This window comes from Bactrocera dorsalis, chromosome 4 (genome assembly GCF_023373825.1).
Source record: "Bactrocera dorsalis isolate Fly_Bdor chromosome 4, ASM2337382v1, whole genome shotgun sequence".
Lineage (NCBI taxonomy): Eukaryota > Metazoa > Arthropoda > Insecta > Diptera > Tephritidae > Bactrocera > Bactrocera dorsalis.
This window is the reverse complement of record NC_064306.1, coordinates 3,399,421-3,424,749: the sequence shown is the minus strand read 5'-3', so window position 1 is coordinate 3,424,749 and position 25,329 is coordinate 3,399,421. Positions and strand designations below refer to the sequence as shown.

The 25,329-nt window shown below is 36.6% G+C and overlaps 8 protein-coding genes across 8 annotated transcripts; 3 read left to right on the top strand and 5 right to left on the bottom strand.

Moving 5' to 3' along the window:
• The first annotated feature begins 114 nt into the window (after positions 1-114).
• Positions 115-1,704, top strand: LOC105231985 (mitochondrial tRNA-specific 2-thiouridylase 1). The gene is made up of 5 exons (XM_011213525.4): positions 115-265; positions 333-498; positions 573-757; positions 820-1,046; positions 1,102-1,704. Exons 1-5 carry the CDS (start codon positions 190-192, stop codon positions 1,618-1,620), a joined length of 1,173 nt encoding a protein of 390 aa, XP_011211827.2. The 5' UTR covers positions 115-189; the 3' UTR covers positions 1,621-1,704.
• A 14-nt stretch (positions 1,705-1,718) lies between these two features.
• Positions 1,719-4,356, bottom strand: LOC105231986 (cell division control protein 45 homolog). Its single transcript, XM_011213526.4, has 3 exons — positions 3,600-4,356; positions 2,938-3,509; positions 1,719-2,882 (listed from the first exon to the last, which is right to left on the bottom strand). Exons 1-3 carry the CDS (start codon positions 3,939-3,941, stop codon positions 2,066-2,068), a joined length of 1,731 nt encoding a protein of 576 aa, XP_011211828.1. The 5' UTR covers positions 3,942-4,356; the 3' UTR covers positions 1,719-2,065.
• A 271-nt stretch (positions 4,357-4,627) lies between these two features.
• Positions 4,628-7,219, bottom strand: LOC105231987 (moesin/ezrin/radixin homolog 2). Its single transcript, XM_011213527.4, has 5 exons — positions 6,353-7,219; positions 6,187-6,289; positions 5,911-6,120; positions 5,620-5,856; positions 4,628-5,550 (listed from the first exon to the last, which is right to left on the bottom strand). The coding sequence occupies exons 1-5, from the start codon at positions 6,901-6,903 to the stop codon at positions 4,762-4,764; spliced, it is 1,890 nt and encodes a 629-aa protein (XP_011211829.1). The 5' UTR covers positions 6,904-7,219; the 3' UTR covers positions 4,628-4,761.
• A 127-nt stretch (positions 7,220-7,346) lies between these two features.
• LOC105231989 (probable basic-leucine zipper transcription factor F) lies at positions 7,347-8,359 on the bottom strand. The gene is made up of 2 exons (XM_011213528.4): positions 8,204-8,359; positions 7,347-8,148 (listed from the first exon to the last, which is right to left on the bottom strand). The coding sequence occupies exons 1-2, from the start codon at positions 8,224-8,226 to the stop codon at positions 7,791-7,793; spliced, it is 381 nt and encodes a 126-aa protein (XP_011211830.2). The 5' UTR covers positions 8,227-8,359; the 3' UTR covers positions 7,347-7,790.
• A 390-nt stretch (positions 8,360-8,749) lies between these two features.
• Positions 8,750-12,950, top strand: LOC105231990 (cdc42 homolog). The gene is made up of 4 exons (XM_011213529.4): positions 8,750-8,878; positions 11,267-11,607; positions 11,701-11,898; positions 11,971-12,950. Exons 2-4 carry the CDS (start codon positions 11,320-11,322, stop codon positions 12,058-12,060), a joined length of 576 nt encoding a protein of 191 aa, XP_011211831.1. The 5' UTR covers positions 8,750-8,878; positions 11,267-11,319; the 3' UTR covers positions 12,061-12,950.
• Positions 12,951-13,097: 147 nt separating this feature from the next.
• Positions 13,098-14,723, bottom strand: LOC105231991 (probable tRNA N6-adenosine threonylcarbamoyltransferase, mitochondrial). Its single transcript, XM_011213532.4, has 4 exons — positions 14,539-14,723; positions 14,336-14,469; positions 13,812-14,273; positions 13,098-13,757 (listed from the first exon to the last, which is right to left on the bottom strand). The coding sequence occupies exons 1-4, from the start codon at positions 14,721-14,723 to the stop codon at positions 13,294-13,296; spliced, it is 1,245 nt and encodes a 414-aa protein (XP_011211834.2). The 3' UTR covers positions 13,098-13,293.
• Positions 14,724-14,861: 138 nt separating this feature from the next.
• On the bottom strand, positions 14,862-16,656 carry LOC105231992 (Golgi resident protein GCP60). Its single transcript, XM_011213533.4, has 4 exons — positions 16,413-16,656; positions 15,887-16,314; positions 15,455-15,811; positions 14,862-15,387 (listed from the first exon to the last, which is right to left on the bottom strand). The coding sequence occupies exons 1-4, from the start codon at positions 16,498-16,500 to the stop codon at positions 14,968-14,970; spliced, it is 1,293 nt and encodes a 430-aa protein (XP_011211835.1). The 5' UTR covers positions 16,501-16,656; the 3' UTR covers positions 14,862-14,967.
• Positions 16,657-16,791: 135 nt separating this feature from the next.
• Positions 16,792-24,861, top strand: LOC105231993 (cytokine receptor). The gene is made up of 4 exons (XM_011213534.4): positions 16,792-18,673; positions 20,387-20,693; positions 20,762-21,596; positions 21,950-24,861. Exons 1-4 carry the CDS (start codon positions 17,517-17,519, stop codon positions 23,893-23,895), a joined length of 4,245 nt encoding a protein of 1,414 aa, XP_011211836.2. The 5' UTR covers positions 16,792-17,516; the 3' UTR covers positions 23,896-24,861.
• The last annotated feature ends 468 nt before the right edge of the window (positions 24,862-25,329 follow it).

Sequence of the window (25,329 nt, the reverse complement as noted above, 5' to 3'; positions counted from 1 at the left end):
ATTCCTCTCAAAAGCGCAACAAATATTTGGTACACACCAGTTTACGTCCACTATAAAATAAACACAATTTACAATTTAGCTTGACAGCTGCCAAACCGGTGAGCAGCTGTTCATTGTGGACTGTCAGCCTAGTAAACAAAAAAAAAACAACTGTTAGGTGAAAAATCGCGAGGAGTTATCTGTTTTAGGATGTTCCGCAATGTTGTGATTGGCATATCCGGTGGGGTCGATAGCGCCATTTCTGCGTTGCTACTCAAGCAAAAAGGTTAGTGCTACAGTTTTAAATATACAAGAATGCTAGTAAAGCTGTGACTTATAAATACTAAATAAAGGCTACAATGTGATTGGCGCTTTCATGAAAAATTGGGATGAATTTGATGAAATGGGCGCTTGTAGTGGTGAGCAGGACTACCGTGACGCGGAGTATACATGCCAAAAGCTTGACATTGAACTGCATACGGTGAATTATGTTAAGGAATATTGGAACTCGGTGTTCAGGTGTGACTACCATGTGCCACACTAACATTTGCCGTCTTTAATAAACAATATAAATAATAAATTGCCATCTACAGCGCTTTCCTGGAAGATTATCAGAATGGACTGACGCCAAACCCCGATATACTTTGTAACAAGTATATAAAATTCGACTTATTCTATAAATATGCCACAGAGCAGCTACAATGCGATGCCATTGCTACGGGCCATTATGCAAAAACAAGTTTTGGTAACTTTTTACAGCACTACAACGCTAACGGTGGTATGTACGTTACTTCATTATGTTGAAAATGTGCTCAAGCAAATAATTTCCCTAAAACATAGACGTGCATTTGCTCATACCACGGGATACGTTCAAGGATCAAACGTTTTTTCTCTCTGGCATACAGCGACACACGCTCAGTCGCACCATGTTCCCGCTGGGTGACGCGTTGAAGCAAGAAATCAAAGCACTAGCGCGTGAATGCGGCTTAGAGCGACTGGCTCAAAAGAAGGAAAGCACCGGCATTTGTTTTGTGGGAAATCGCGATTTCAAACAGTTTATTAAAGAGGTAAAACTTTACAGCACATTTTACTGCTGAATAAATTCATGCAGTAGTCTTACAGTACATACAACCGCGCACAGGGCATTTTGTGGATATAGACAGTGGAAAAATTGTGGGCACGCATGAAGGCATACACACGTGGACCATTGGGCAACGTTGTCGTTTGGCCTCCTACCTCCGTCCGTATTTTGTGGCGCAAAAAGATGTCGCCAATAATGTTATCTACGTGGCTTCCGGTCATGAGCATCCCGCGTTATACAGCGATGTCATACACGCAGGTGCACCAAATTGGCTGTGCAACGACCCCTTAATCGCTGGTGCTGACGTTGCTAGTCAGCAGTTGCGTTGCCGCTTCCGCTTTCAGCACACAAAACCGCTAGTTGATTGCGTAGTTGAAAATTCAGCCAAAGAGACTGGCGGCGTGACAATAACTCTGGACAAGCCATTGCGTGCGCTTACGCCAGGGCAATATGCGGTTTTCTATAGCGAAACGGCTTGTTTGGGTTCAGCGCGCATCGTGAGCGCCTGTCGAAGAGCGGAGGATAGGTTGGCGGAAGTAGAAATACTGAAACAGAGTTGACAAATAAAGTAGTATTTATCTTATGCCACTAATAACTAATACTGTTTTGACAGTTTTCTTTTGATAAAAAAAATTAAAAAAAGACGTCACTTCGTTCATTTTCTTTGTAGTTAATTTGGACTTTTGTAGTATTTTATTTTTCTATTATTTTAATGCACGTTTTTTTAATGGTTTGCATATAAAATTTCATATTTTTTGGGTTCAATGCGTTCTGCGTGCTTTTGCGTCGAGAAATGCTAAATAAAACATAAATACGTATAGCGGCATTGACCAATTACAAAGTCATCGTTGTGCTATTGTTTACAAATATAACTAGAAATCTAATATTAACAATCTTATCAGGTCATATAACGGTTAAATATTGGTTACATTTCTTATAAATAAAACGTCTCTATATTATTAATTAACTTAACTGCTTATGAACTAAACTTAAAAGACAAATTTACTAAGCCAAAAGCACAGTGAGCGCATCTAAAAATTTCGCCATATCATTTTGTCTAATTTGTATTAGCGAGGTCTCGAAGAAATCCTGTAAAATAACTGCATTACATTTGCTAGCAGCCTGTTCAAACGCTTTGCCAAAGAAGTTTTTCGGCGAATCTTCACGCACCGGTGGTATACCCACCAAGAGACACAGGCCACGTTCCAAATCCACCGGACAACTGGCGATCAGCGGCAATTCAGGCGCTTGCCGACTGCGCGATACCGCGACCTGACCGTTTAACATAAACTTTGCCAGCAAAGTCAAACCGTACGGGTAGGAGAAATATGTATTTTCTTCATTTAAAATGTAGTAGAAGAATGTGCCTGTAGAGAGCACTTGATGCGCCTCCAAGCTGCTTTGTACTTGTTTGAATATGGACGACAGTAAAAGTTTGGCATTTTCTATGCCTTGCAACATAATGTCACGATGATTGCGCGATAAGCTATCCAACGCTTCCAAAAAGCAATCTTCTGGTGTTTTATCCTTTTTCACTGATTCCAAAATGGCTAGCATGCCATAAACGTAATCGGCCGCCGAATACCGATTTCGATAGCCATAATTGAGCGTGAATGAACCATATACTATATCCGGAATGTTATATTTTTCCGCCAGTTTTTCCAACATTTTATAAAACTCCTGACGCAACACCAAATCCATTGCGCTGAACATTTGTCTCGCTTGCACTAATGGCAAACCCATTTCGACCAGCAGCTCATGCAGACGCTTCTCGCCGCGCAAAGTCCACAAACGCAATTTGCACGCACAATACATGGAGTAACTAAAAATATAAAATGTCAGTTAAATTAGTAAACGAAAGAATTTTATCCACACACCGCATTGACTCCACCACACTCCAGTGTCGGTACAACACTAAATGCAAGTCATTTTCAAAATTTATCTTCGAAGCGCTCATATTGCTCTGATCGTTTGTTTTATTTGTTAAACGTGATACATGCGACTGAACATTCTCAATTTCCAGCGTATATGCGCTACTCTCTATTTTGCCCAAAATCAATTGCTCTGTGAGACCCACAATGGCCCACCACAACAAATCCATATTATCCTTGGATAGCTTCCAAGCTAATTCAAATATGTTTAACGCCGTCGAACGCCCATAAAAGCTGTATTGTGTATATTCGAACATTATACGATCACGTTCATTCTCCCATGTACGACGTTGACGTTGCTTTATAATACGCTGCTCGTGACGTTCAAGGCGACTCAGCTTCTGTGCGGGTGGTCGATCTACTTTTTCACTATCTTCTTCATCAGAACCGCCGGCACCACTATCATGGCCTGCATCGTCATCGCCGTCATTATCACTGTCCTCATCTTCTGATTCACAAAATATGGATTCGAATGTGGGTATATTCTCTTCCAGAGCAGGATCACCTAATATGCACACCTTCAAAAAATATGTAATAAATTATAATAAAAAAGTGATATTTATATATATTTTATATATATCCATAAAATAGTATATAATATAGCCCACCTGTCGGTCACTATAAATGTTGCACACATCCAACGGCCGATGGGCATCGCAAATAAAAAACGTCACGTCCTCTTCGGGTTGGAGCAATTCCACAACGTCTACACAACCGCCGCAATTCACTAGCAGCACGTACTTTACATCACCCTGATGTTCGTTGTAAGCGCGTTGCAATCCGGCCAAACCCATTATTGGTACCACCGAATATAGCATGTGGTCATATTTGAAGAGGGACTGCAAAATCTTACTAGCACATATAGCATCGATATCATAATTAACAATTATAAGCAGGCGTTTGCCCACTAGTCGATTGTAGAAATCCTGTCTGAGGTCTTGTATAAACATTGCAATTTTTTATTATTTGTGTACACTAAGTAATTTCTTTCGTTTTTTTTTTTTTTCTTTTTAAATATGCTGTGCCTGACAGCTGCTCGCGATCACCACTTGAGCTCTACATAATTATTGACCGTTTCACGCTAAATAATGTTTATATTCTTATTTATTTCTTCAAACAATGCGGTAAACCTTTATTAGTAATGTAATCCTATTAGATTTTTTATTTTAATTGTTGTTTCAGCAGCGAATTAAAGTTTGCAAAATCTCCAATGATCGTCCTGTTCACTTTCCCATGTTGTTTTAAAAAGCGGGAAACTCTTGTTCGTGCGGTATGTTCAATTTGAAAGATTGTTTAAACAGAGTTGCTTTTGAAATGAAAACAAATGTAACAAAAAAAAAATAAATATATAATTTTAAATCATAAAAATAAACTTTTAAGAATTAAAAAAGAAAGTTTAAGTGATATAGCAAAAACAAAAATCAAATATTATATTTTTTATGTTGCATACATAACCGGAAATTAAAAAAAAGTTAAAGATTGATCCTAAGAAGAGGAACGTAGTGGAATTGCATATTGGCAAATTTAAATTTTGAAGTTTAATTTATGAATATTTATTATAATTTAAATATAATCATTTAATTATTTATATTTATCTTTTTTTAACTAATATATAAAATAAGACACTTCAAAGATATACTGTATAACAGCAAATGTTTTATTTAAAACTAAGATATACAACTTGTCACTTTTTTTAGCACTAAAATCTATAGCGAAATTCTAATTGACAAACGCAATTGAAAATTCTAACTATTATATTCCCTTGCCCACCTACAGTTCCTCGAAGAAAGCCACACGCGCTTTAGTCGAACCTGATTTTAATTTTTTCAACGTTGAGTATTTCGTTTCGCCCGCCTTGATAAGCGCATCACTAAGTATATCAAAATTACTTTGATTTTCCTCGATTTTCAACAATTCAATTTGTGAACGTAATGTTTGCAACTGATTTTCCATTTGTTTGGATTTCTTTAAATACTCTGAGCGACAATTTGCGATTTGCTCCATTTCAGCATCCGTGAGTATGAATTCCTTTGTTTCACAATCATCAATTAACTCGGAGCAGAGGTCGTTTTTGGTAACGCTAAGATCATTGTGGGATGTCGTCAATTCGACGCCGCCTGCCGTTTCCATATCAATAGTTGAATTGCTGTTGGTCAACGAAGGTGTACTGACAGCCGTATTTGTAGCCGATACGACTACGGTATTCCCTGAAACGGCCACTAAACTATCGGTGGATGTTTTGCGTCCATGATTGATAAAATTAAGCAGACGCGCAGTGGCTTCGCGTTCGGCTAATTGTGCGCATTGCAGCTCTTTTCTCAGCTTTTCCGCCTCTGCCTCTCGTTTATCTTTTTCGACCGTTAATTGATGTACATAAAAGTCCGCATCACGTATCTTTTTCTCCAAATCCATTTTCTCATGTTCGATTTTCATTTGCCGCTCACGCAGACGATCCATTTCCGTTTTGAAATGATGTGCTTTAAATTCGGTCAGTTGCATTTGCTCCTCATTCACGCGACTTTTCTCAAAGTAAAGCTCCTTGGTCTCCTCGGAACGCCGCTAGGACCACAAACATAAATATATAATTTATTTTATTATATTTAAATAATATAAGGCTACTGCACTTACCAACGCATCACTAGCCATGTGCATCTCTTCCTGTAAATGATCATATCGCTTTTGCAGTTCATAGCGCTCCCGTTCTGCCTTTTCGCGTAGCTTCTTCTCGCGCAAAAACTTTGCACGTTCTTGCTGGCGCCTCTGCTTCTCCTCTTTTGCTTGAGCTTTCATTTGCTGTATTTCCATAGTATCCGGCTTACGACGTCGCATATAAAGATCATGATTGCCTTTACACAAATCTAAAATCTAACGGAAAATAATATATAACAACAAAATATGTAAGTTAAAGAAAATGCATACCATTTTGTTAATATGCAAATCTTGTGAATAGAAAATAAAATTAGAAACTTTTGTGTCCACCAGACGTATGGTAAATTTTTTATCATCGAAGCTCACATGTCTTATTTCATTCCATTGAAACGTAGTACGTGGTGAGAGCTTATTATTTTCTTCATAAATATTGAGCCCAATCGCGGTAACGCCCAGCCATAATTTGGTTTTATTTTTATTCTGTGAAAAATAATGAAAGTTGTTTTCGAATTCATCTTAATTTCAAAACAGCTGAGCCACACTTACAGTAATAGGAAAATAGTTTACACCATACATATCTAAATCTTGTGCAATCTTCAAGTATTCCATTTCAACTTCGTCACGCGTCATCGGTTCATGATCCATATACCTATAGAATGATTTTCTGGTTTAAACTTTGCATCATATAATTCCTAGTATACCATATACTGACCATGTCTTAATGCGTTCCTCCCACATTTCCGGCGTCATTTGATACTGGTCGGTAACTTTTTTTGGCAACAAGTCTGCACTCGCTAACATACCATCCTTATAGGTTTCATAGTCGTAAGGACCATACTGCACGTGCACAGCATATGATGCTAACAATACTGATGCTTCCGGCCGACAATATATATCCATAGAAAGTATACTTTGTTTAACTTGTAGAAAAAACAAATGCTGTGTGATTTCTTGTATTAGCTCTTCACTAACATTCTCCGGAAAATATTTCGCATAGAAATTGAAAACGTAAAACCCATTAGGTTGCAGCTGTATGCGTTGATCTTTTACTTTCTTGTCCATCTTCAGCCAGGATACATGTCCACGCGTATCCACATACTGCAAGCCAAAATACCATGATTCACGCAAGCCTATGGTGCGACAAACCAAATCAAAAAGTTCTTGCCCCGTTTCGCGATACCCCAAATTGAATTCTAATTCGGAATCGAAGGTTACCACCTTCACTGGTAGCGAGCGATTTTTCTTCGACCGAAATGGACTCATTGTTATGCAGACATTAGTGCAAATATTTATTCCTTGTTTCCAATGTCTTCGCGTGCGCTTTGTTATTGTTTTGTTATGTTGTCCAAATTTGTTGCTACATATTTTTTAAAATCAAATGGTTTGTTCAAAATTTGTTTGTTAAATATTCATCCCTAATTTGGCACTTCTTAAGGCACATAAAATTTACAGCACGCTGTGCCTGACAGCCCTCAGCTGCCAATCTCTTTTATAGTTTAAATATAGTTTGTATGATCTTTTTATTACAAAATACCATTTTTTGTTACAGCGCGATCACTAAAAGTGCAAATTGACAAAAATAAATGAAATGAAAAGTGAAAGAGAGCGAACTGTCAAATGACTCAAAACGTAAAACATCAGATTGTTGTTGCATGAATGGAGCATAAATAGTTGTCGAGTGCGCACGCACTGAATGTACTATAGTGTTTCAAATTTTCACAAACAAAAATAATTTATTGTTTTAAGACGTTCATAAACAAACATTTGGCTTTTAACATGATTCAAATTATTTTAACAGAGTTGACGTGCACAATCCGCTTTAATAAACCCATAAGCTGTTGTCAATTACTAACCAACATATTGCTTTCACAGTTCGATGACTTACGCATTCATTTTCTGTATTGAGTATGAATTTACATTTGTATGTACGATTTGAACATGAACTAAATAGTCGTTTCTAACGCAAACAATTACTTAACTTATACGTTATTCTATCATATATCATCTTACATTTTATAAGTTGTTATGGTAAATTAAAGTATACATAGAAGCCTGTTGCTTTATAAACTTGCTTTTGTTTACTGGTACAATTTGCTTTTTTGCACATTCCTTTTTTCATGACTAACCTAATTTATATTTTCATAAACACTCTAAACAACACATCTTTTTAGACGTTCATAGTGCAATTCATACAATAACTTATTCTTAATATAGTAGAATGGGTTTTCAGCTTCGTTGAGCTCGGGTGCATAAGGATGTTGCAAATGTATTTGTTGTTGTTGTTCGTCTGCTGTCTGAGGTTGCTTGTTATGCAAATGCATATTTAAAGCACTGTTATTGATGTAATTGTTGTTGTATAGTTGAGACAAATCAACTTGTTTGGTGGGGTCATTAAAATGCAATTGCTGAATTGCCTGCTGGGGCTCATCCAAATTTGTCAAATGCAGCTGATTGATACGTTTAGAGAGTGGTGTCGAATCACAGATGTCATCTTCACGACTTCTTTTTCTGCATAGAAAACGAAATTTGTGTTATTTTATCGCAACTACTGCAAGCTAATTACCTTTTGTCGATTAAACCTGACATATTGTTAAAGATTTTTTATATTTTATTTAATACTCCGTATTTACGTTTTCTTTCTTTTATTGTCGCAGTAGCGAATCGGAGTAAAAGTGGGACCCACTTGATTGTGTTCACAACTAGTAAATAATTAACAGGGTTGCATGGGAACAGCACGTATTTCAAAATAGAAAGCTCTTTATAAATTAGAGATAAATGATGAATAAAAAATCGTATTAAAACTCAGTATATACATATATATAAATATATATATATTATATATGTGGGATATACCTTTACAATCTGCATATCTTTGAAAACACGGTTGTACCGTCACATATTAATATGTGACAGTTCAGTGAAGTAATTTAAGTAGAACAAAAATGAACTAAAATACTCTTAAACAAAAATTCGAACGTGCTTTTGTTTTATTTTGAGTGATACATATATTTTTCGTGTCTGATTTTAACATTGTTTGTTTATTGCTTAAAGTTTGCTTAATTGGAACATTATATGTTATTTTACTACTCACGACCGCAACCATGCAACCGTACAACTCGTCATAGGAGAACAAAGAAGAAGAAGCAGATTGTGGAAGTAGACGTGAATAAGAAGTGGACGAAATTATTTCATAGAGCCCAGCCCCAGTTAAAAATTTCTGATTTTAACAAAAAAATATGTAAGTAAATTGTTAAGATTTGTGAATTTGCAAATATTTGATTTATATTCGACGTGAGTATGTGAAAATTGTGGCTTTTTGTGCATTATCTGTATGAAAATATACGAAACAAAAGTCGTGTGAAAAGAGAAAATTCTTAAGTGTGAAAAGTGACGGTGCTGTGTGTGACACAGGGTGCAGAACGATGACGACGATGACGGCGTACGAACAAACGAACGATATTAGGCAGCAGCGGCGTTGGCGGTGGAAGAACGCCTAGCTGAATTGTGAGGCGTCGTTGCAAGAACGAAAGGAATGCCATTAAAAAGGAAAAATAAAATCTCAACAAACACACGCACTTATTGCGGCATTCCCAGCATAAAAGCCGATTTTGACCCATTCTACAGCAAGTAAATAAGCCAAGAGAAGAAAGAATCGCATATCAGCCGATTTATAGATATCTGTATATACGGAAGTGTTGGCAAGTGTGTGTCGCAATAATATGTGTGTTTTAATTTTTTTTTGTAGACAACATATTAAATTTGTTGATTACTTTCACGTTTTGGCATTACAAAAAAGTTCCGTACTGAATTCCAAAAAACAAGTTTTGGTATGTAGCAGCAACAAAAAACTTTATAGATAAAATGCATCAGCACTTCGTTGTGGTCGACTGCGCTGTTGGCGACTTGTATTTTCACCATTACAGATGAGACATACATACATATGTATAATATTTTAGCAAGTGTGTTTTAGGAAGTTATAAAGGGAGCGGCGAAGTAAAGTACAATAGCGTTTTTATAGATAATTTAAAAGGCAGTATTTTAGTAGACATGAACGCTAACTAGCAAATTTTTCTTATCAATATTCAATGCTTTTTGAGTCATAGTTCTTGTGAAGAGGCTAGTCGCAGCGCAGTTCATAAATTCAAAGCAGCGATACGACATCGTCGCTTGTCATATAAGCGCAGCACTCACGCGCGCACGTAAACAACCACACAAACATGAATGTATTCGGTTGTAAGTTGGCAGTTGACTGATCGCACGGTACATGTATATTTATATTTAAATTTCCTTAATGAAACTGCAGCCAAGTATGATTGTGTGAGCACAGCCTTGCATACACAATATAATCAACTTGGAACAAATGCTTAATGTTTTTAACGGTCGCATAAATGAAGAGAATGTCAAACGAACATTCGGCCCGCTAATACCAGTGTCAGCAGACAATACTTAACGATATGAAAGCATAAAAAATTCTTTGCATAAAATTATTATAAGTATCGATATATCGAGGAAGCGGAGAAAAGGCATGCACACAATCGTGCCTACCTATGACTAAATACATACATATGTATATGTATAAAAATATATTTATTCGGTTCTGACGCTAGACGACGAATTATAGAATGAAGGAAATGACAATTGGTAGTGTATTAGAGTCAACAAAGTTATCTATAACTCAATTTGGTCAATGATTAATACGAATTGACAGCCATTGATACCTTTTAAACCTACGTAATTGACAACTAACATTAAAAAACATAACGGACAACGTTAAACAATGGAGAATATTTTGGATGTGTCACTGTTTTTTTTTTTTAATAGAAAGTTAGTGTCGATTTTTATTCTAGATGACATTTTATAACAAAAAGTACATCTTAATGTTCCAAAGGCAGCATCCGGATAGTAAAAACGGGTCAACAGGTGCTAGTTTTAGTTAATAAATGTACGGCGCGGCACATAAACATTGAACATTTTTGTCAAACCGTTGAATAATTGAAAATGGCGAACAAAGCGCACTATACAAGGAAATATTTCTGCTGGCAGCCTTTGTGTAATCCTCCCCCCACATTTCACACTAAAATTTCTTCCCTTATTACTAATCAGCTAGTAGATATGCTATTTTATTCAATGCAGGGAGTGTCCTTTTCGTCATAAGTGTTGACCAACCCACATATCAAGCTCTAACAGCGTTACATTAGTTTTGCTAGAAGTGTGCGTTTATTTATTTAATTTTTGCTTTATATAAATGTATCCGTACATATAATATGTACGCTCTTACCAATCGATAAGTGTTTCTTCTAAATGAATCTAATACTATATTTTTTAACCACTCGATGGTTTATTTTATGCCGCTTATCAACATCTGATAAGGTCTTATTGTAAAAATATTATGTACAAATAGCTTTTGAAAAGTTAAGCAAAAAGTTAGCACATTAATGATTTAGAATTATTTATTGCATACATTTAGGGTGCAACTGAAAGTCAAATGTAACAACTTGTGAGTCCTTCGTATTACATGTTTTTCAAGTTGCATGGACTATGTTGTGAGAAAAAAGTGTTAAAAATATAAAAACTTGCTTTAATTTTAATTCCAAATATTGAAATAAACACAATTTGTTGCTTACAGTGCCAATTTAGTCGACAGCTGCGCCAAAACGCAAAGAAACAAGCTACACAAACATGCAGACTATCAAGTGTGTTGTTGTCGGCGATGGTGCCGTGGGTAAGACTTGCTTACTCATCTCTTACACGACCAATAAATTTCCTTCGGAGTATGTGCCCACCGTATTCGATAATTATGCGGTGACAGTTATGATCGGCGGCGAGCCATACACTCTGGGCCTTTTCGATACGGCCGGACAGGAGGATTACGATCGCCTGCGCCCACTGTCTTATCCACAAACAGACGTTTTTCTTGTCTGCTTCTCAGTAGTCAGTCCCAGTTCATTTGAGAATGTAAAGGAGAAGGTTAGTGCACCTACATACGTATATACATATGTTCATGCAATGCAAAATATGATAATTTAAAAAAAAATTGCGTTTTATTATTACACCGTTTAGTGGGTACCGGAAATCACGCACCATTGTCAAAAAACACCCTTCCTATTGGTTGGCACACAAATCGATTTGCGTGACGAGAGCAGCACTTTAGAGAAATTGGCAAAGAACAAACAAAAGCCCATTACCATGGAACAAGGCGAGAAGCTGGCCAAGGAATTGAAAGCAGTCAAATATGTGGAATGCTCCGCTTTAACACAGGTTAGTTAGTTAATCATTTGCTAGCACATTTTAAGTGTTTTAAACACAACACCACCTCTTTTTGTATAACAGAAAGGTTTGAAGAACGTTTTCGATGAGGCCATCTTAGCAGCGTTGGAGCCACCAGAACCATCCAAGAAAAGGAAGTGCAAATTCTTATAATTTTATGTATTTATTTATAAACGACATTTCAAACAAATAGCAAAAGCAAGAGAACTAAAAATAACAACAAAATAAGCTTGCAAACGCGTATGAATTCATTCTATGCACATGAAAAAAATAAAAAAATATATAAGTTTTGTAAACGATTTGTCGAAAAGAGTCAACAGCACTCATTGTAGTGTGGAAACGGTAAATTCGAGTGGCGGGATTGACGTGTGGCAAAAATACAATAACAAAAATGTATTGTTAGCGTCGAGCGCAAAAAAAAATAAGTATTTGTATTTTGGGAATGATAGGGTCTGTCTATTTTGTACAAGTTGGTGGTAATATGAATAATATGGCAACACATACACACACAAATAGCAATAAATAACATTTTTCTAAAACAAAATAAAAAACAAGAACAATAGTTAATATTGAAGTACGGCAGTAAAAAATGAACGCGTTCGTTTTGGACTTTTTCAAGTTACCGCATAAATATGTATACATACAGCAATAAAAAGAAATATATATTTAAAAATCTAAAATTATTTATGTGCGCAGCATGCCAGTGAAGGTACAGTGCATTAAAACAAGCAAACAGCAAATTCAAAATAAAAATAAGCAAATTACTGCAATTTTTCAAAATAAATTGAATAATTTAAGTAAAAGTGAACGCAAACACATACACACACAAAGCTAAGCGTTAAAGGAGTATAAAACATTTAAAGTAACCACAAAATACTTACAATAAAAAACATTAAAGCAAAAAAATGATTGTAGTTCGACATTGAAAAATGAACTAATGATGCATTTTTTAATATTTTTATATATATACATTATCAACTTTTACATTACTTTAGTTATAGTCATTATAATTATTGATTTCAGATATTAAATAAAAAATGTAACAACAACAATAAAATTACAACATAAAAATAAAAACTTTCTTTTTGGTTATTATTGTGTGATTGTAACATTATATAAAACGTCCTCCACAGAACTGGCAATTTAGCAGGGAATGTGAAATGTGTTAGAATTTGCAGAGCCCATCAAGGGTGGGTGGTGTAAACCGGCTCATAAGAGTTTTGTTGCTTCAAAAACTTATAAATGCCATATGACTGTGTGAAGCTGTCGTTTGTCTTCTCTATACTTCCAATTTTTATGTGAAATTGTATATTTCCATGCATGAAAAAAATCTATATTTTTTTTGCCAACTTTATAAACTTTATTTTAATTTTACAAATCTAAAATTTATTGCGTCACTTTAAGCGCCGATTGCGCACCACGCCATTTGGACGCCTGCACCCATTTGCATTTGATAGCCGCCTCTGTAACTGCATCCAGCTTACTTACACCCAACGCTGCTTTGCCATGTATACTTACCGCATCGTAGTCCCAGCGCATGCAGCTGCGGTTGTGCTTTATTTGCTCAATAGCATTCCATGCAATCATAACGCCATTGTCTGAACAATATTTCTTCGACGGTCGGTATGCGCGGCTATTGTAGTGCTCTGCTAAATGTGCAAGATCATTGAAAATGTAATCGTTATTGGCCACACCGCCAGACACAACGAGCGAACGTGGCGCGTCACCAAACCAGGGCAGTGTAAATTCCAGTGCGCGTTGTGTGCGATTCATTAAATGGCGACTTACTGCCGCTAGCAAACCGGCGCAGAAGTCGTGGTAGTTGTAGATAATACCGTCCGGTGGTGTGCCTGTGGAAAAGTGAATGATTTATTCAAGAAAAGTAAATTTTTGCCCGAATTCACCTTCCTGACGCTCAGCTGCTCGTATATTGCGAAAAGCATTGTTCTTTATCCCCGCAAAGCTGAAGTTGCAATTACGTTCACGTGCCAACGGTAAGGGGAACTCAAAGCGGGCGGGGTTTTTCGCATCCTTCGCGGCGTCCTCCACTGCTTGACCGCCATTCCAGTAACAGTATTTTGGTATGAGGAACAAACGCAAGCGTCGCGCTATTTTATCGAATGCTTCGCCTGGCGCGTCGTCAAGCGATTCGCCGAGTAGCAGGAATTGTGTAGCGCTCCGTACAAACACCAATTGCGAATGTCCACCGCTTATAAGTAGACACAGAAAGGGAAATGGTATATTTTGTTCCATACGCGCTTGTAAAGCATGTGCTTCCATATGATGTATCGGCACCAATGGTTTCTTGTATTTCCGTGCTATGTGTTTAGCAAAGCGCGCACCGACAAGCAAACTGAGCGGCAGACCTATGAACATACGCAGTTAATTGCTACTGTTCAAATTCTTTAAAGTCAACTTAATTACCAACCAGGTCTTGTTGTAACACCAACAGCATCTAACATATCAGGTGTCATTTTTGCCTCTTGCATGCAATGCTCGAAAACTTCAGCAATCCTGGCACGATGCAAATCCTGTGCGCGTGGGGGTATGATGCCACCATACCTATGCATATGTATCAAAACAGACAGTAAAACTTCTAAATACGCTTCATATTAATATATATTTTTTTACCGAGTATGAAATTTTTGCTGTGAGTTCAAGACATTGCCAAGCACTTCGCCGTTTTCGTTCAGCAGCGCAATGCCAGTGTCATCGCATGAAGTTTCGATACCGAGTACACTGAGGTAACGTATTTTAGCAGATTTAAAAACAAAATTCTTAGAAGTTCTTAATGCCATTGTTGTTAAGGTAAACATTTTAGTAATTTATTCAGCAAATAATTTACATCTTTGAAAATCACGTTACACGCCAATTTCATAAACAGCTGATCGCTAAACAAACAAAACAAAGCAACAAAACTGGCGTGCAACGTCAATTGTATCATACAAAAAACATTTGTTTTCATCATAAAATTATTTATAAATTTATTTATTTAATTTGAAAAACATAAAGTCAATTCGGCACAGGTACATGGCCAATAAAAATACCATTAAATTATGTCTAGTGTTCATAATATATGCGATAGTAAACTACTTTTGAGCGAAAAAGGCTGTAACTGTTGCTGAATTTCATCAGATATACCCCTTCCGTAGGATACACATGCGATCCGACATAAACTTCATTATAACAATCGCGACGATAGAGCGGCACTATTATCGATACGTATGGCTTCGTGGTGATGCTATCATCGTCCAGCGATTCGTGGTCTATATTTACGGAGCCACTTTCAAGATCTTCTGCTGTTGACTGGAGATCATCGTCGAGATCACAATCGCCCGTTTCGCTGTCTGTGTCGTGCACAACTACTTCAGTTGTTGTTGGTTTGCTCCATTCAAAAAATAGACCGAAACCAATATCGTATTTCTCACTAGCAAATTCCCAGTATATACTTTTGCCATTAGCCATTGTTGGTACCCGTACCTGTGATACAAAAATAATCCATTTATTATGGAGTCGGTAAGTACTTGAGACAAATTAGGCTGCTCACCGTTACAATTTCGCCCGGATCTAAATATAGCACACCATCTCCGTCAGCTCGCGATATAGCGGCCTTAAATACGTCGATATCTGGCCGCGTCCATATGTTAGCTGGTTGTAATGTAATGAATTCGTCTAGACTGTTATCGTCTTGCTGCTGTTCTTCATTCTTACAGTCATCCAACCCCCTTGCTGTGTCACCCGTTTCATTTTGAAGTAGCTTCACGCCTTCTTCATGCAATTCAATGTCAGATTTATTATGCATATGCAGTTGTTGCATGTACTGATGGTAATGCTCGTCCTGCAGCTGACGTATGAGTACGCCCTGTTGTTCTGGATTGCCAGGAAACTGAATTTCTGCGTAGCTCTTCAAAATATATAAATTAAATATTAAGTTAATATCATTACTTCATATATTTTAGTCATATTACTTAGTATTTACCTTAAACTGCTGAAAAGTTTGTCTATTTAATGCATCTTTTAGTTTCCGTCTTTGCAATTCTTCTTTGTAGCCCTCTTCTAGCAACTCTTTTTGTTCACGTTCACGCTTTTCTTTCTCCAACTTATCTTCCTCCATACGACGCAACTCTTGCTTCAACGTTTCATCGCGATTTTGTTTAACTGCTTCCACGTACGGTCGAAATGCGGTACACATATTATCCAACAAGTCGATGAATCCCTCCATTGCCTGTTCCCGGTTGATATCTCCCAGGAGCTGCCAGTGCATGCGCCTATCTCGCCCAATGACGTCCAACACCCCTAACTCTGGCGCACTGCTAGCATCGAAAGGACCAATTGTAGCTTGTTGCTTAAAAGCTATCAATTTTAAATTATCCTCATATGACAGGTGTATTGCCTTGCCTGAATTCTCTGAAACGAAATGTTAGCAAACTTGTACATATAAGCAGCTGTTCGAGTGACCGTTTATCACCCCTTTTTTCCCACAATCTCACATCTAATCAACTTACGTTTGTAGAAACTCAGCGCCAATCGATATAGTTCTGGCAATGTGAATCCCCATTTTTCTAACGCAGCGGCTTGTTGAATGCTGTCCATTTTATGTAAACTTCTATACGAATGCTTTTTTCGCCAAATATGTATTTAATTGTAATTACGCTGACATTGTAATCAAGAAATTTGGCTTTTCCAGGTTTCAGCGTACACAAAGAATTGTTCAGAATAAGCGCAAAGGGCGACTGTGAAGTGTCAAAACGAAAACGCCATTCACAATAATTTTATCGTTATGCCAAATTATTTTTCTTAGTTGTTAATCAAAAGGTTTTCATTATATACTTATTAAAAATAATAATTTTTTAGTACTAAATGTCAAATTTCGTACAATATTTAATATCTGACTAATTGAAAATTCTATCAAAACCACAAAGCTATAGTATATCAACTGTTTAATGTCACATTGTCAACAGGAAAGAGAAATGGCAACCCATACACAGGTGCTGACTGCTTTGAGTGGCTCATTCATTCGTAATCTGTTCTCCGTTTGGAATTGTTGTGTTTTACATAGTGCGTGTAACTTGATTGTAAATAAAGAGAGAGACGAAGAAGAAGATAGTGTGTGGTGCAATTCTGAGAATTTGAAAATTTCAGTAAAATTAATATACGCAAAACTGTCCAAAAACACAAAATTTGGTGAAAAAGTAACATGCAATGAAGAATTATGAAATGTGTGACTTTAATTAATTCATAATGTTGTGAAAAATATAAAATTTTAATATAAACAATATTAAATTTTCCCAGAAAGGTCATTTTCTAAGTAAACGAATTTCCGAGAATTCGAATTCGATCTGCACTGTTGTACATAGTATTGTGTGTGCGTGCATACATACGCCAGAAGGACGCAGTGTAGATCACATACATAAGAGAAACAAAGGAGGGGAAGTGTGTGATTGTGGTGCAAGTGCAAGAAGGTACTGCATAGCGTGCATATTTCCGCGAATTGGACAAATCGCTGCCTCTGCAATAAAACCGCAAAAAGGTGAAACAATTTGGTTGCTTTCGGGCACTTCATACATATATTAGACAGTGGCAAAATATCGTACAGTAGTATATGCAACATGAAAGAATTATTGCGATACGTTAGCATCGCAACAATTGTGTTGTGTTTAGCAAACTTAGCGAACGCGTTCCATGAGGATGATGTAGGTGAGACAAGACCACCGCATGTTGATGTTAATGTGGGCGGCAGTGCGAATATATCGTGTCTTATAAATCCTAACCGATTTGATGATCCTTGCAAATTAACATTCATAAATCAACTTACCGGCCAACACGTACCTGATAAGGACATATTGGTAGTGAATAGTAGCTACATTGTATATATGTTTCACAGTGAACGCGAGCAGTCATTACGACTCCTTTGTAAATGTGATGGAGATGCGATTGCAGAATCTACCATTTACGTGGGTACTCCGCCGCGCGATGTTAATCAATTCAATTGTCGCAGTTTTGATTTCGAATATATGGTTTGTAATTTCACACAACCGGAGAATGCAGTACTTACACAATACAATCTCACGTACTACATAAATTCACCTGATTATGAAACACCGGCCTACTGTAATTTTGATATGAAACCATTAGTGGTTTGTAACATTACCGCAGAGCATTCTTATCGACCACAAGTTGAGGAATATCACTTTAAAGTTCACAGTATTAATGCTTTAGGCAGCTATAAGCAAGAATTTACCATAAATAACTTGAATGTGATGGTGCCAGCGCGACCAGGTCAAGATTTTCATATTATAAAATTAACCACTGATAGTATGGATGCAATTTGGAGCATGCCAAAATATGACTCATACACACCTAACAAACACCGCGGCTTACAGTGGGAAGTACTCTTACAGCCAGATGGTTTCGCAGTAGAAAATATCAGTTCACAAGTGCGAGTGATGCGTGTTGATGGCGGTTGTAAATTGTCATTAACGGAGCTGCCATATGCCCACTACTCTTATGAGTTGCGTTTACGTGTTAAAGTGCGAACGGCCGTTGCCGGTGAGGATATGTGGAGCCAAACCTTTAAGTATCGTTTCCGTACTAAACCTCGTGTGCCAGATAGGCCACCACGCACCGATAATGGCGGTTTTTATATAAATCCGCTGGAAACCGAAGTACGGCTGTATTGGGAGCAATTAGAAAAATGGGAGGAGAATGGAGACAATTTTACGTATATAATACGCGCTTTGGAAAAGGCCGTCAATGGACAAACGAGGTAAACTTGTATTTGTTGAACGTGTCTTATTTCTATTTTTTAACCACTTAAGTGACCGGAAGTATTTGATATAGAAATTGTAAAGTAAAGTAATTCTCAACAGTTGATAAGAAAGTAAATAAACAGTTTGTCATACTATACATTCAAATATACATTGTTACGCTAGTTGCGAGCCTTTTCCTATCAGTTAATACAAACAGATTAAATGTGCTCAATAGATGAGAAATTGTATCTACATATTGATTGTTATTGTTCCTTATAACAGCGGAAAAGGAAATATTCAATATTCCTTTACTGTTACAGTAGCTTGCATTAAAGAGCTTAAATTTATTTATATTTCGATTTGGTTGTTTCACGCAAATTGATAAGCAGTGAACAATTAATGTATTTTAAAAGCGTTGAGCAATTGAAGAATTTTTCGTACTTCAGTAGGTCAAAGGCATTGCATGAGATATTTCTGGGAATATGCTTTTTTTTTATAATATTAGAACTTGACTAATACAACAAAAAAGCTCGTTTCGGCTTTAAATATAATATTTTCTGCAATGTATAATTATAAGTTATACATGTCTGTATTTGTGTATGTGATGATGAAAAGAAGTCGAAATAAAAAAAATAACCACAATTAAAGAGAAAAATAACAAAATACTTGCTGGCTAAGCAATGTGCCAAACTGTCTGTGTTTCCCAAGAATTAATTGTTTAAGTGTTATAAAATATATGTATGTGCTTATGTGTGTCGTATGTACTTATAGTTGCTTAATTGTGCGCTCGGCTGTTGTACTCGTTTTGTTTTGTAATGGTGAATTTGATTTCTATTTAAATTTGTTAATTATCTGCGTAACACTCAATCGTTGTAAATATGGGGCTTCAAGCTACTTACATATGTACCTATGTATACAAGCGCTAAACACTAGTAAAATCTATTTTGCTGTATAAACAAAAATTGTGTAATCATATACTCGCATGTGCACGTTTTTAAGAAAGAATGATCTTTATGTTTAGATACGTGTGTAGATAATTTATAAATATTTGAGCGCTTCTTGGAAAATAACTTCTCTAAAAGTAAAATTTATCTATAAAGTGGGATTTGCGGTCGCTTCGGTGGTAATACAAAATTCATTATTTTTTATAATTTAGCATAACAAACGTTTCAAAGGAGCTTTGAAAATAGTTATGAACCCGTATCGAAATATTCTATCATTCATGGTTTTGATTGCATTTTTGTGTATTTCAAGAATTTGCTTCACATTTCATTTTTCTATAGTTTTTTTTTTTAATGAAACCCAAATTGTTATATTAAAAAAACGATATTAATTTAATTTAAAAATAAAAAAATAACAAAAAACGTCACTGATAAGCACAAAATTTTACTAATTCGCCACTAATCACAACTGATCCAATAACCTTTTTCAGTGTATCCCCCAAAGTGTTTGTTTGCGTGGCTTATCAATAAACATACATACACAAATACACACAAATGTATATTTTTAATTCAAAAATAATATGACACATAACATTGCGGTTTTTTGCTTAATAAAATAAAAAAAAAGTTGAATGAATGAAAATTTTTACTTTAGTTATTTTTAAAATATTTAAAACCAATGAAGTTAAAAAAAATTACTATACGCATGCTTGAGGACTGTCATCCACATTACTGAGTAAAAGAAAATTAACCGAAATAAATTACAAAATATATGCTAAATTGTTACAGAGCACCGCGGCGACGACAACTAGAGGCAAATTTTGCTATTTTCGAATGGCACAATAATTTGCACTATACATTCGAGATAAGCAGTAGCAATCATATGGGGGAATCCTCTACAGCTAATGTCATTACCATATACCCACAGACGAGTAGATTAGCCAAGCACCATACACCACACTCCATACATAATGTCTATCATGAGACAAATCGTTCCTACACGCTAACATGGCTGCCACCACAAGCGCAGGAGGGTCTACAAAATTATACGGTATATTGGTGTTATTCGAAACTGGCCATGCCCACAGATTGCAGAGTAAGTGTCATTAATAAAATAAACAAAAAATAAATTTCCATAACCTATATTTTACTTCAAACGCATAGGGTTCAATACACTTCCGTCAAGTGAGCAGCAAAACGCAACGCTTTGCTACGGAACCACAATCGGCCGAACATGATCACTCGTTAACGCTAGCCGTATCCGCTAATTATATTGATTATAATACCGGTATGCATTGGACGTCTTGCAGCGTAGATGTGAATGCCGATTTTGAACCTATGGAACCCGAAATCTTGTCCATCTCCGCCACGGAATTGCGCGTGCAGTGGAGCTCGAAGACAGTTTGCCCATCAATTTTAAGCGGCTACAATCTAACCTATTGCGAGGTGGCGAATACACCAGATACCGACAGCATAACACCGCCTAGTGTAGAGAGTGGGCTGTTTGAGCCATTCAGCAGCGTCAAGACTGTGCCAGCTGAAAGGGCTGCTTGTGTTAGCGACCCGACTATCATAACAATCGATAAGAATTGGAATAAGTATAATATAACAGGTTTAAAACCCTTTACTCTGTATCGTTTGGAAATGTTTATGTTCTCCAACGTAAAGGCGGGCAAGCCGAATGACCAACTACTGGTGCGTACATTGGAAGCGGCACCATCGCCACCACGACAATTACAAGTGACCGAGCTAACAAATACAAGTGCGAAAATCACTTGGCTGGCGCCGAGTGAAGCCAACGGTTATATACGTCAGTATATTGTCAAGCTAAACAATAATGAGTTTGTAGTTAATGCCTCGCGCTTGGATTACGCCGACGAGATCAGTTTCGTTTTGGAGAATCTCACCAGTTTTACCTCATATAAAGTGTTTGTTATCGCGGTCACAAGGTACAAGTCCAATCACAGCAATGATATTCACTTCACAACTTATATGAGCGGTAAGTTTACACTATAGAATATTTCGATGATTAAATTAAAATTTAATTGATTCCAATTAATTTTTTAAATGTGGATATTTTTATTTATTTCAACAAAAAGGAGAAAAAAATTAAAAAAAAAATTTAATTTTTAATAAAAAGTTTTTTAAAATTGTACCTAAATCTTATTTAAATTAATTTTTTTTTTATTGTTTTAAATTTTTTATTTTGTATTATTTTTTAGGTGATGTTTTTGTTTGCGTTCATTTTCTATAGCTAAAAACTTTTTTATACATATTTAATTTTTACTCAAAAAATATAATATCTATCACTATCTCTCTGTTCACCATTTGAATAATGTCCTCTTTCACTAGCCCCCTCTAAAATGGCTCACTCCGAAACAATAACAAGTAACAATAAAGTGCAGCTGAAGTGGTTCCGCCCCAGCCAGCCTGGCGGTCGCGTTGATTACTATGAGGTCGCTGTAACCGTGATGCGCGGTGATTATGTCGAACGTCGTCGCATAGCCGTTGTTTTCGGCACTAGTTGCGTGCTGCGTGTGCCCGCCTGCCCCGATCCGGACTATCAAACCAACGTGGAAGTGCGTGCGATCAATGCGGGCTTGATCAAGAATAACGAAGTGAATCCGAAGGATGTGATTGCATACCAAACCGAATTCGATCCCGATGCAAATAATTACGAATACAACGATGAATATGCATGTGTCGGTACTGACAATCCAGCGGATGTGGAACGGGAAAAGGCTGCACTGATGCAATATCACAAAAAAGACAATTATTTGTTGTATAAATCGGACTGGTATCCGCTGACAAGTTTTGGTTGTTCACAGCGACAGCTAGGAAAAATTACAGTTATCACCTTAATGATTGTCTGCACATCGCTGATGCTGATGGCGCTCATGTTCTTCGCAACGAAAAAATGGAAAATGATGAGTGATATACAATGCACGCTGCCCGCAGCGCTTGTGGATGCCTACCTCACGAAGGAGCGGAATGGCGGTGGCGGTGGCGGCGGCGGTTACAACAGCAACATAGTCAACTGTAGTAGCGTTGGTGTCGTCGATTTCATAGCAACGCCAACCTCACGTAACATTAACGCTCAGCCGCTCAGCGACAGCAACGAGCGATTGCACATCGAGGAGCATCACCTGTTAAGCAGACAGCAGAATGACTTGGGCTACATGAGCGGAGGACTGCGTTTCGGACGTAGTATTAGCGGACTGGCGGAAACGCAGAATTCAGAAAATGAAAGTGGTGAGGAGGATTTGGCCTATCACAAGCGCGATTACTTGAACTCTGAAAGTTCGGCTGACTCCCTGATAGACAGCACAAGTAGTAGTGGTGGCGCTAACAGCGAACTGGGCGCACAGGATGCAGTACCGTTACAGTGCATAGCCGAGGAGCCTACTGGCTACGTGCAAGCTGCGCAAGTGCAAACCGGTGGTGTGCTTGGCGGTTACGTGATGGCGGACAACGTGCAGGCATGGATGCAGCCAAAGGCGCCAGTACAAGCGAACGCCACAGTAACTGCACCACCCAGCGCGCACGGCTATGTGCAAGCGAATACGTTAATTGCGGCAGCAACGGAAAAGAACACTGCGCCACCAAATAACGCTTTCAGCGGTTACATTAGCCCGACCACGCTGCCACAGTGGCCAACGCAAAACACACCAGGAACAACAGCAGCACAGAGTGCAAATGAATCCGTCGGCCATAATGGCTACATAAAGCCCACAGCTTTAAGCACACCCAGCGCTTGGGCTGAACCGCCACAAATAGGCGCCAGCGGCATTGAAGCAGGTACGAATAGCGATTATATAAATGCAAGTGATTTGCGCGCAGCACCAGCAATATGGACAGAGCAGAAACAGCAGCCGAAAGCCGCAGCTGGCAATAATAACGGTTATATAACGGTTGATAGTCTTGAGGCACATAAGCCAAAGGTTACGGGTGCAGCAATCTCAGTTAACACCAACACAAGTGCCGATGATAAAGCACCAACGCCTGGAGCGGCTGCTGGCAGCCAATCCAACAGCGCCTACGTGCAACCAAGCACTTTGCAAGCATTACTCTTTAACACGCCGATAACAGCGAGCGCCAGCGACTCGCATTCGCCGTTAAACAATGCCAATATAACGAATTTCAGCGGTTACACAACATTGGATGCGCTGGGCAAACTAACGCCGACACAGGGCGCGCCTACAGCACACAGGCCAGAGCAAGCTGATACTAAACCGCGTCTCATGGGCTATGTGACACAACGTGAAATGAATGAATTCGGTCAGCAGCATAGGCATTAGAGGGTTAACAACAACAAATGCAGTCAACTGCATGTGCAACATAAAATATGTAAACAACAACAAATACTGTGTTTGTAGCTCTACAAAATTCGATTTGGTATTTTGCTATACAAATACATGCAGGTAAAATATATACATACGAGTACATATGCAGTGGCATGTGTTGAACTCTAACCTTAAAAGTTTGGGAAGGCAGCAAAAACATTTTCTGGCAGTTGAAGTGACGCTGTAATGCATTTTAACTCGATTTGCTTACAGTTTTACGAATTCGTTCACTTAAAAGTTCACTATAACATTTTTAATGTTTTATTTTTAAATTATTGAAGGCTAAATGCTTACCCGATAGTATTAATTTGACATTATGGTTAAATACTTGGTAATCATTTAAGTTTTAAGGCTAAAATAGTTTTAAAAACGCATATTTTTTTAATTTTTTGAACATATTAATGTAGGACAATTAATTTGATTAATTTTATTTAAAATTTTAAGTATTAGTTAACGAAAGCTTTTCATATTGATCCGTCAATACAATTTTTTAGTGATTTGCAAAAAATATTATACATATGTATGTATATTAAAAAAAATTACATTAACTGCGTCAATTATAGAAGCCGAATTTCAGTTTTTCATATTCATTTTTTTTTTCAAATGTAACCTTAAAATATGATTTTGATTTTTCGTAGCAGTTATTCAGCTTTTACGTACAAATTTTCATAAACTTTCATAAAATAAACTTTCATAAAATCTGAGATTAACACTATACACGTACAAATATATAAAGTGCTTAAGAATAATGTACGCGTACCTAAGTATAAAAGCAAATAAGTATCATGAAAGCGAAATAACTATACAAAAAATTAATTTGCAAAGCATAGTTTAAACTAAGAATATACTATAGCATAGTAAACAAATCTAATAAATTAATTCAAACTAAATGAAAATGTATGTTTGTAAAGCGAGTTTTTTATGCTTTCTAGTGTTTTCATCGTTTTTGAAAAAAATATTTTTTCCCCCCTTTTCTTTAAGTTTTTTCGTTTTTTAAATGTTTTTTTTTATTTTTTTTTATTTTTTTTTTTTTTTGATTTTGAAAATTTAGAAATTTTAATTGTTTATTTTTTTATTAATTATTTATTTAATCTTTTTAATATTAATTAATTATTGTTATTTAATTATTATTATTTTGAGTTAATTGTGATTTTCTTTCTTTTAATGTTTCTTTTCATTTAGTTATTAATTTTGGTAATTTTTATATATTTTTATTTTTGGTTTGTTTTTTAATTTTGTTTAATTATTATTGGTTTTTTTTAACAATGTTTATAATAAAATTTTAACTTTTCAAGTGATTTATGCTAAACGAATATGTTAATTAAATAAGAATTGTAATTTGACTCATTTGAGGTTGTCTACACATAAACATATATGCTTTAAAATTAA

Bases quoted from the DNA above. Each gene is read 5' to 3' on its own strand.
- LOC105231985 (XM_011213525.4), top strand. From the start codon at position 190: ATGTTCCGCAATGTTGTGATTGGCATATCCGGTGGGGTCGATAGCGCC. The intron at 266-332 runs GTTAGTGCTACA...TACTAAATAAAG, and splicing joins GTTGCTACTCAAGCAAAAAG to GCTACAATGTGATTGGCGCT. The intron at 1,047-1,101 runs GTAAAACTTTAC...GTAGTCTTACAG, and splicing joins TCAAACAGTTTATTAAAGAG to TACATACAACCGCGCACAGG.
- LOC105231992 (XM_011213533.4), bottom strand. From the start codon at position 16,500: ATGGACAGCATTCAACAAGCCGCTGCGTTAGAAAAATGGGGATTCACA. The intron at 15,812-15,886 runs GTAAATACTAAG...TATATTTTGAAG, and splicing joins AAACTTTTCAGCAGTTTAAG to AGCTACGCAGAAATTCAGTT. The intron at 15,388-15,454 runs GTGAGCAGCCTA...TTTGTATCACAG, and splicing joins ATCCGGGCGAAATTGTAACG to GTACGGGTACCAACAATGGC.
- LOC105231993 (XM_011213534.4), top strand. From the start codon at position 17,517: ATGAAAGAATTATTGCGATACGTTAGCATCGCAACAATTGTGTTGTGT. The intron at 18,674-20,386 runs GTAAACTTGTAT...AAATTGTTACAG, and splicing joins GCCGTCAATGGACAAACGAG to AGCACCGCGGCGACGACAAC. The intron at 21,597-21,949 runs GTAAGTTTACAC...CTCTTTCACTAG, and splicing joins CTTCACAACTTATATGAGCG to CCCCCTCTAAAATGGCTCAC.
- LOC105231986 (XM_011213526.4), bottom strand. From the start codon at position 3,941: ATGTTTATACAAGACCTCAGACAGGATTTCTACAATCGACTAGTGGGC. The intron at 3,510-3,599 runs GTGGGCTATATT...TATTTTTTGAAG, and splicing joins ACATTTATAGTGACCGACAG to GTGTGCATATTAGGTGATCC. The intron at 2,883-2,937 runs GTGTGTGGATAA...TTATATTTTTAG, and splicing joins AGTGTGGTGGAGTCAATGCG to TTACTCCATGTATTGTGCGT.
- LOC105231990 (XM_011213529.4), top strand. From the start codon at position 11,320: ATGCAGACTATCAAGTGTGTTGTTGTCGGCGATGGTGCCGTGGGTAAG. The intron at 11,608-11,700 runs GTTAGTGCACCT...TACACCGTTTAG, and splicing joins TTGAGAATGTAAAGGAGAAG to TGGGTACCGGAAATCACGCA. The intron at 11,899-11,970 runs GTTAGTTAGTTA...TTTGTATAACAG, and splicing joins AATGCTCCGCTTTAACACAG to AAAGGTTTGAAGAACGTTTT.
- LOC105231989 (XM_011213528.4), bottom strand. From the start codon at position 8,226: ATGTCAGGTTTAATCGACAAAAG. The intron at 8,149-8,203 runs GTAATTAGCTTG...TTTTCTATGCAG, and splicing joins TCAGGTTTAATCGACAAAAG to AAAAAGAAGTCGTGAAGATG.
- LOC105231987 (XM_011213527.4), bottom strand. From the start codon at position 6,903: ATGAGTCCATTTCGGTCGAAGAAAAATCGCTCGCTACCAGTGAAGGTG. The intron at 6,121-6,186 runs GTAAGTGTGGCT...TATTTTTCACAG, and splicing joins TAAACTATTTTCCTATTACT to AATAAAAATAAAACCAAATT. The intron at 5,551-5,619 runs GTAAGTGCAGTA...TTGTGGTCCTAG, and splicing joins ACATGGCTAGTGATGCGTTG to CGGCGTTCCGAGGAGACCAA.
- LOC105231991 (XM_011213532.4), bottom strand. From the start codon at position 14,723: ATGTTTACCTTAACAACAATGGCATTAAGAACTTCTAAGAATTTTGTT. The intron at 14,470-14,538 runs GTAAAAAAATAT...ACATATGCATAG, and splicing joins CAGCAAAAATTTCATACTCG to GTATGGTGGCATCATACCCC. The intron at 14,274-14,335 runs GTTGGTAATTAA...GTATGTTCATAG, and splicing joins TGGTGTTACAACAAGACCTG to GTCTGCCGCTCAGTTTGCTT.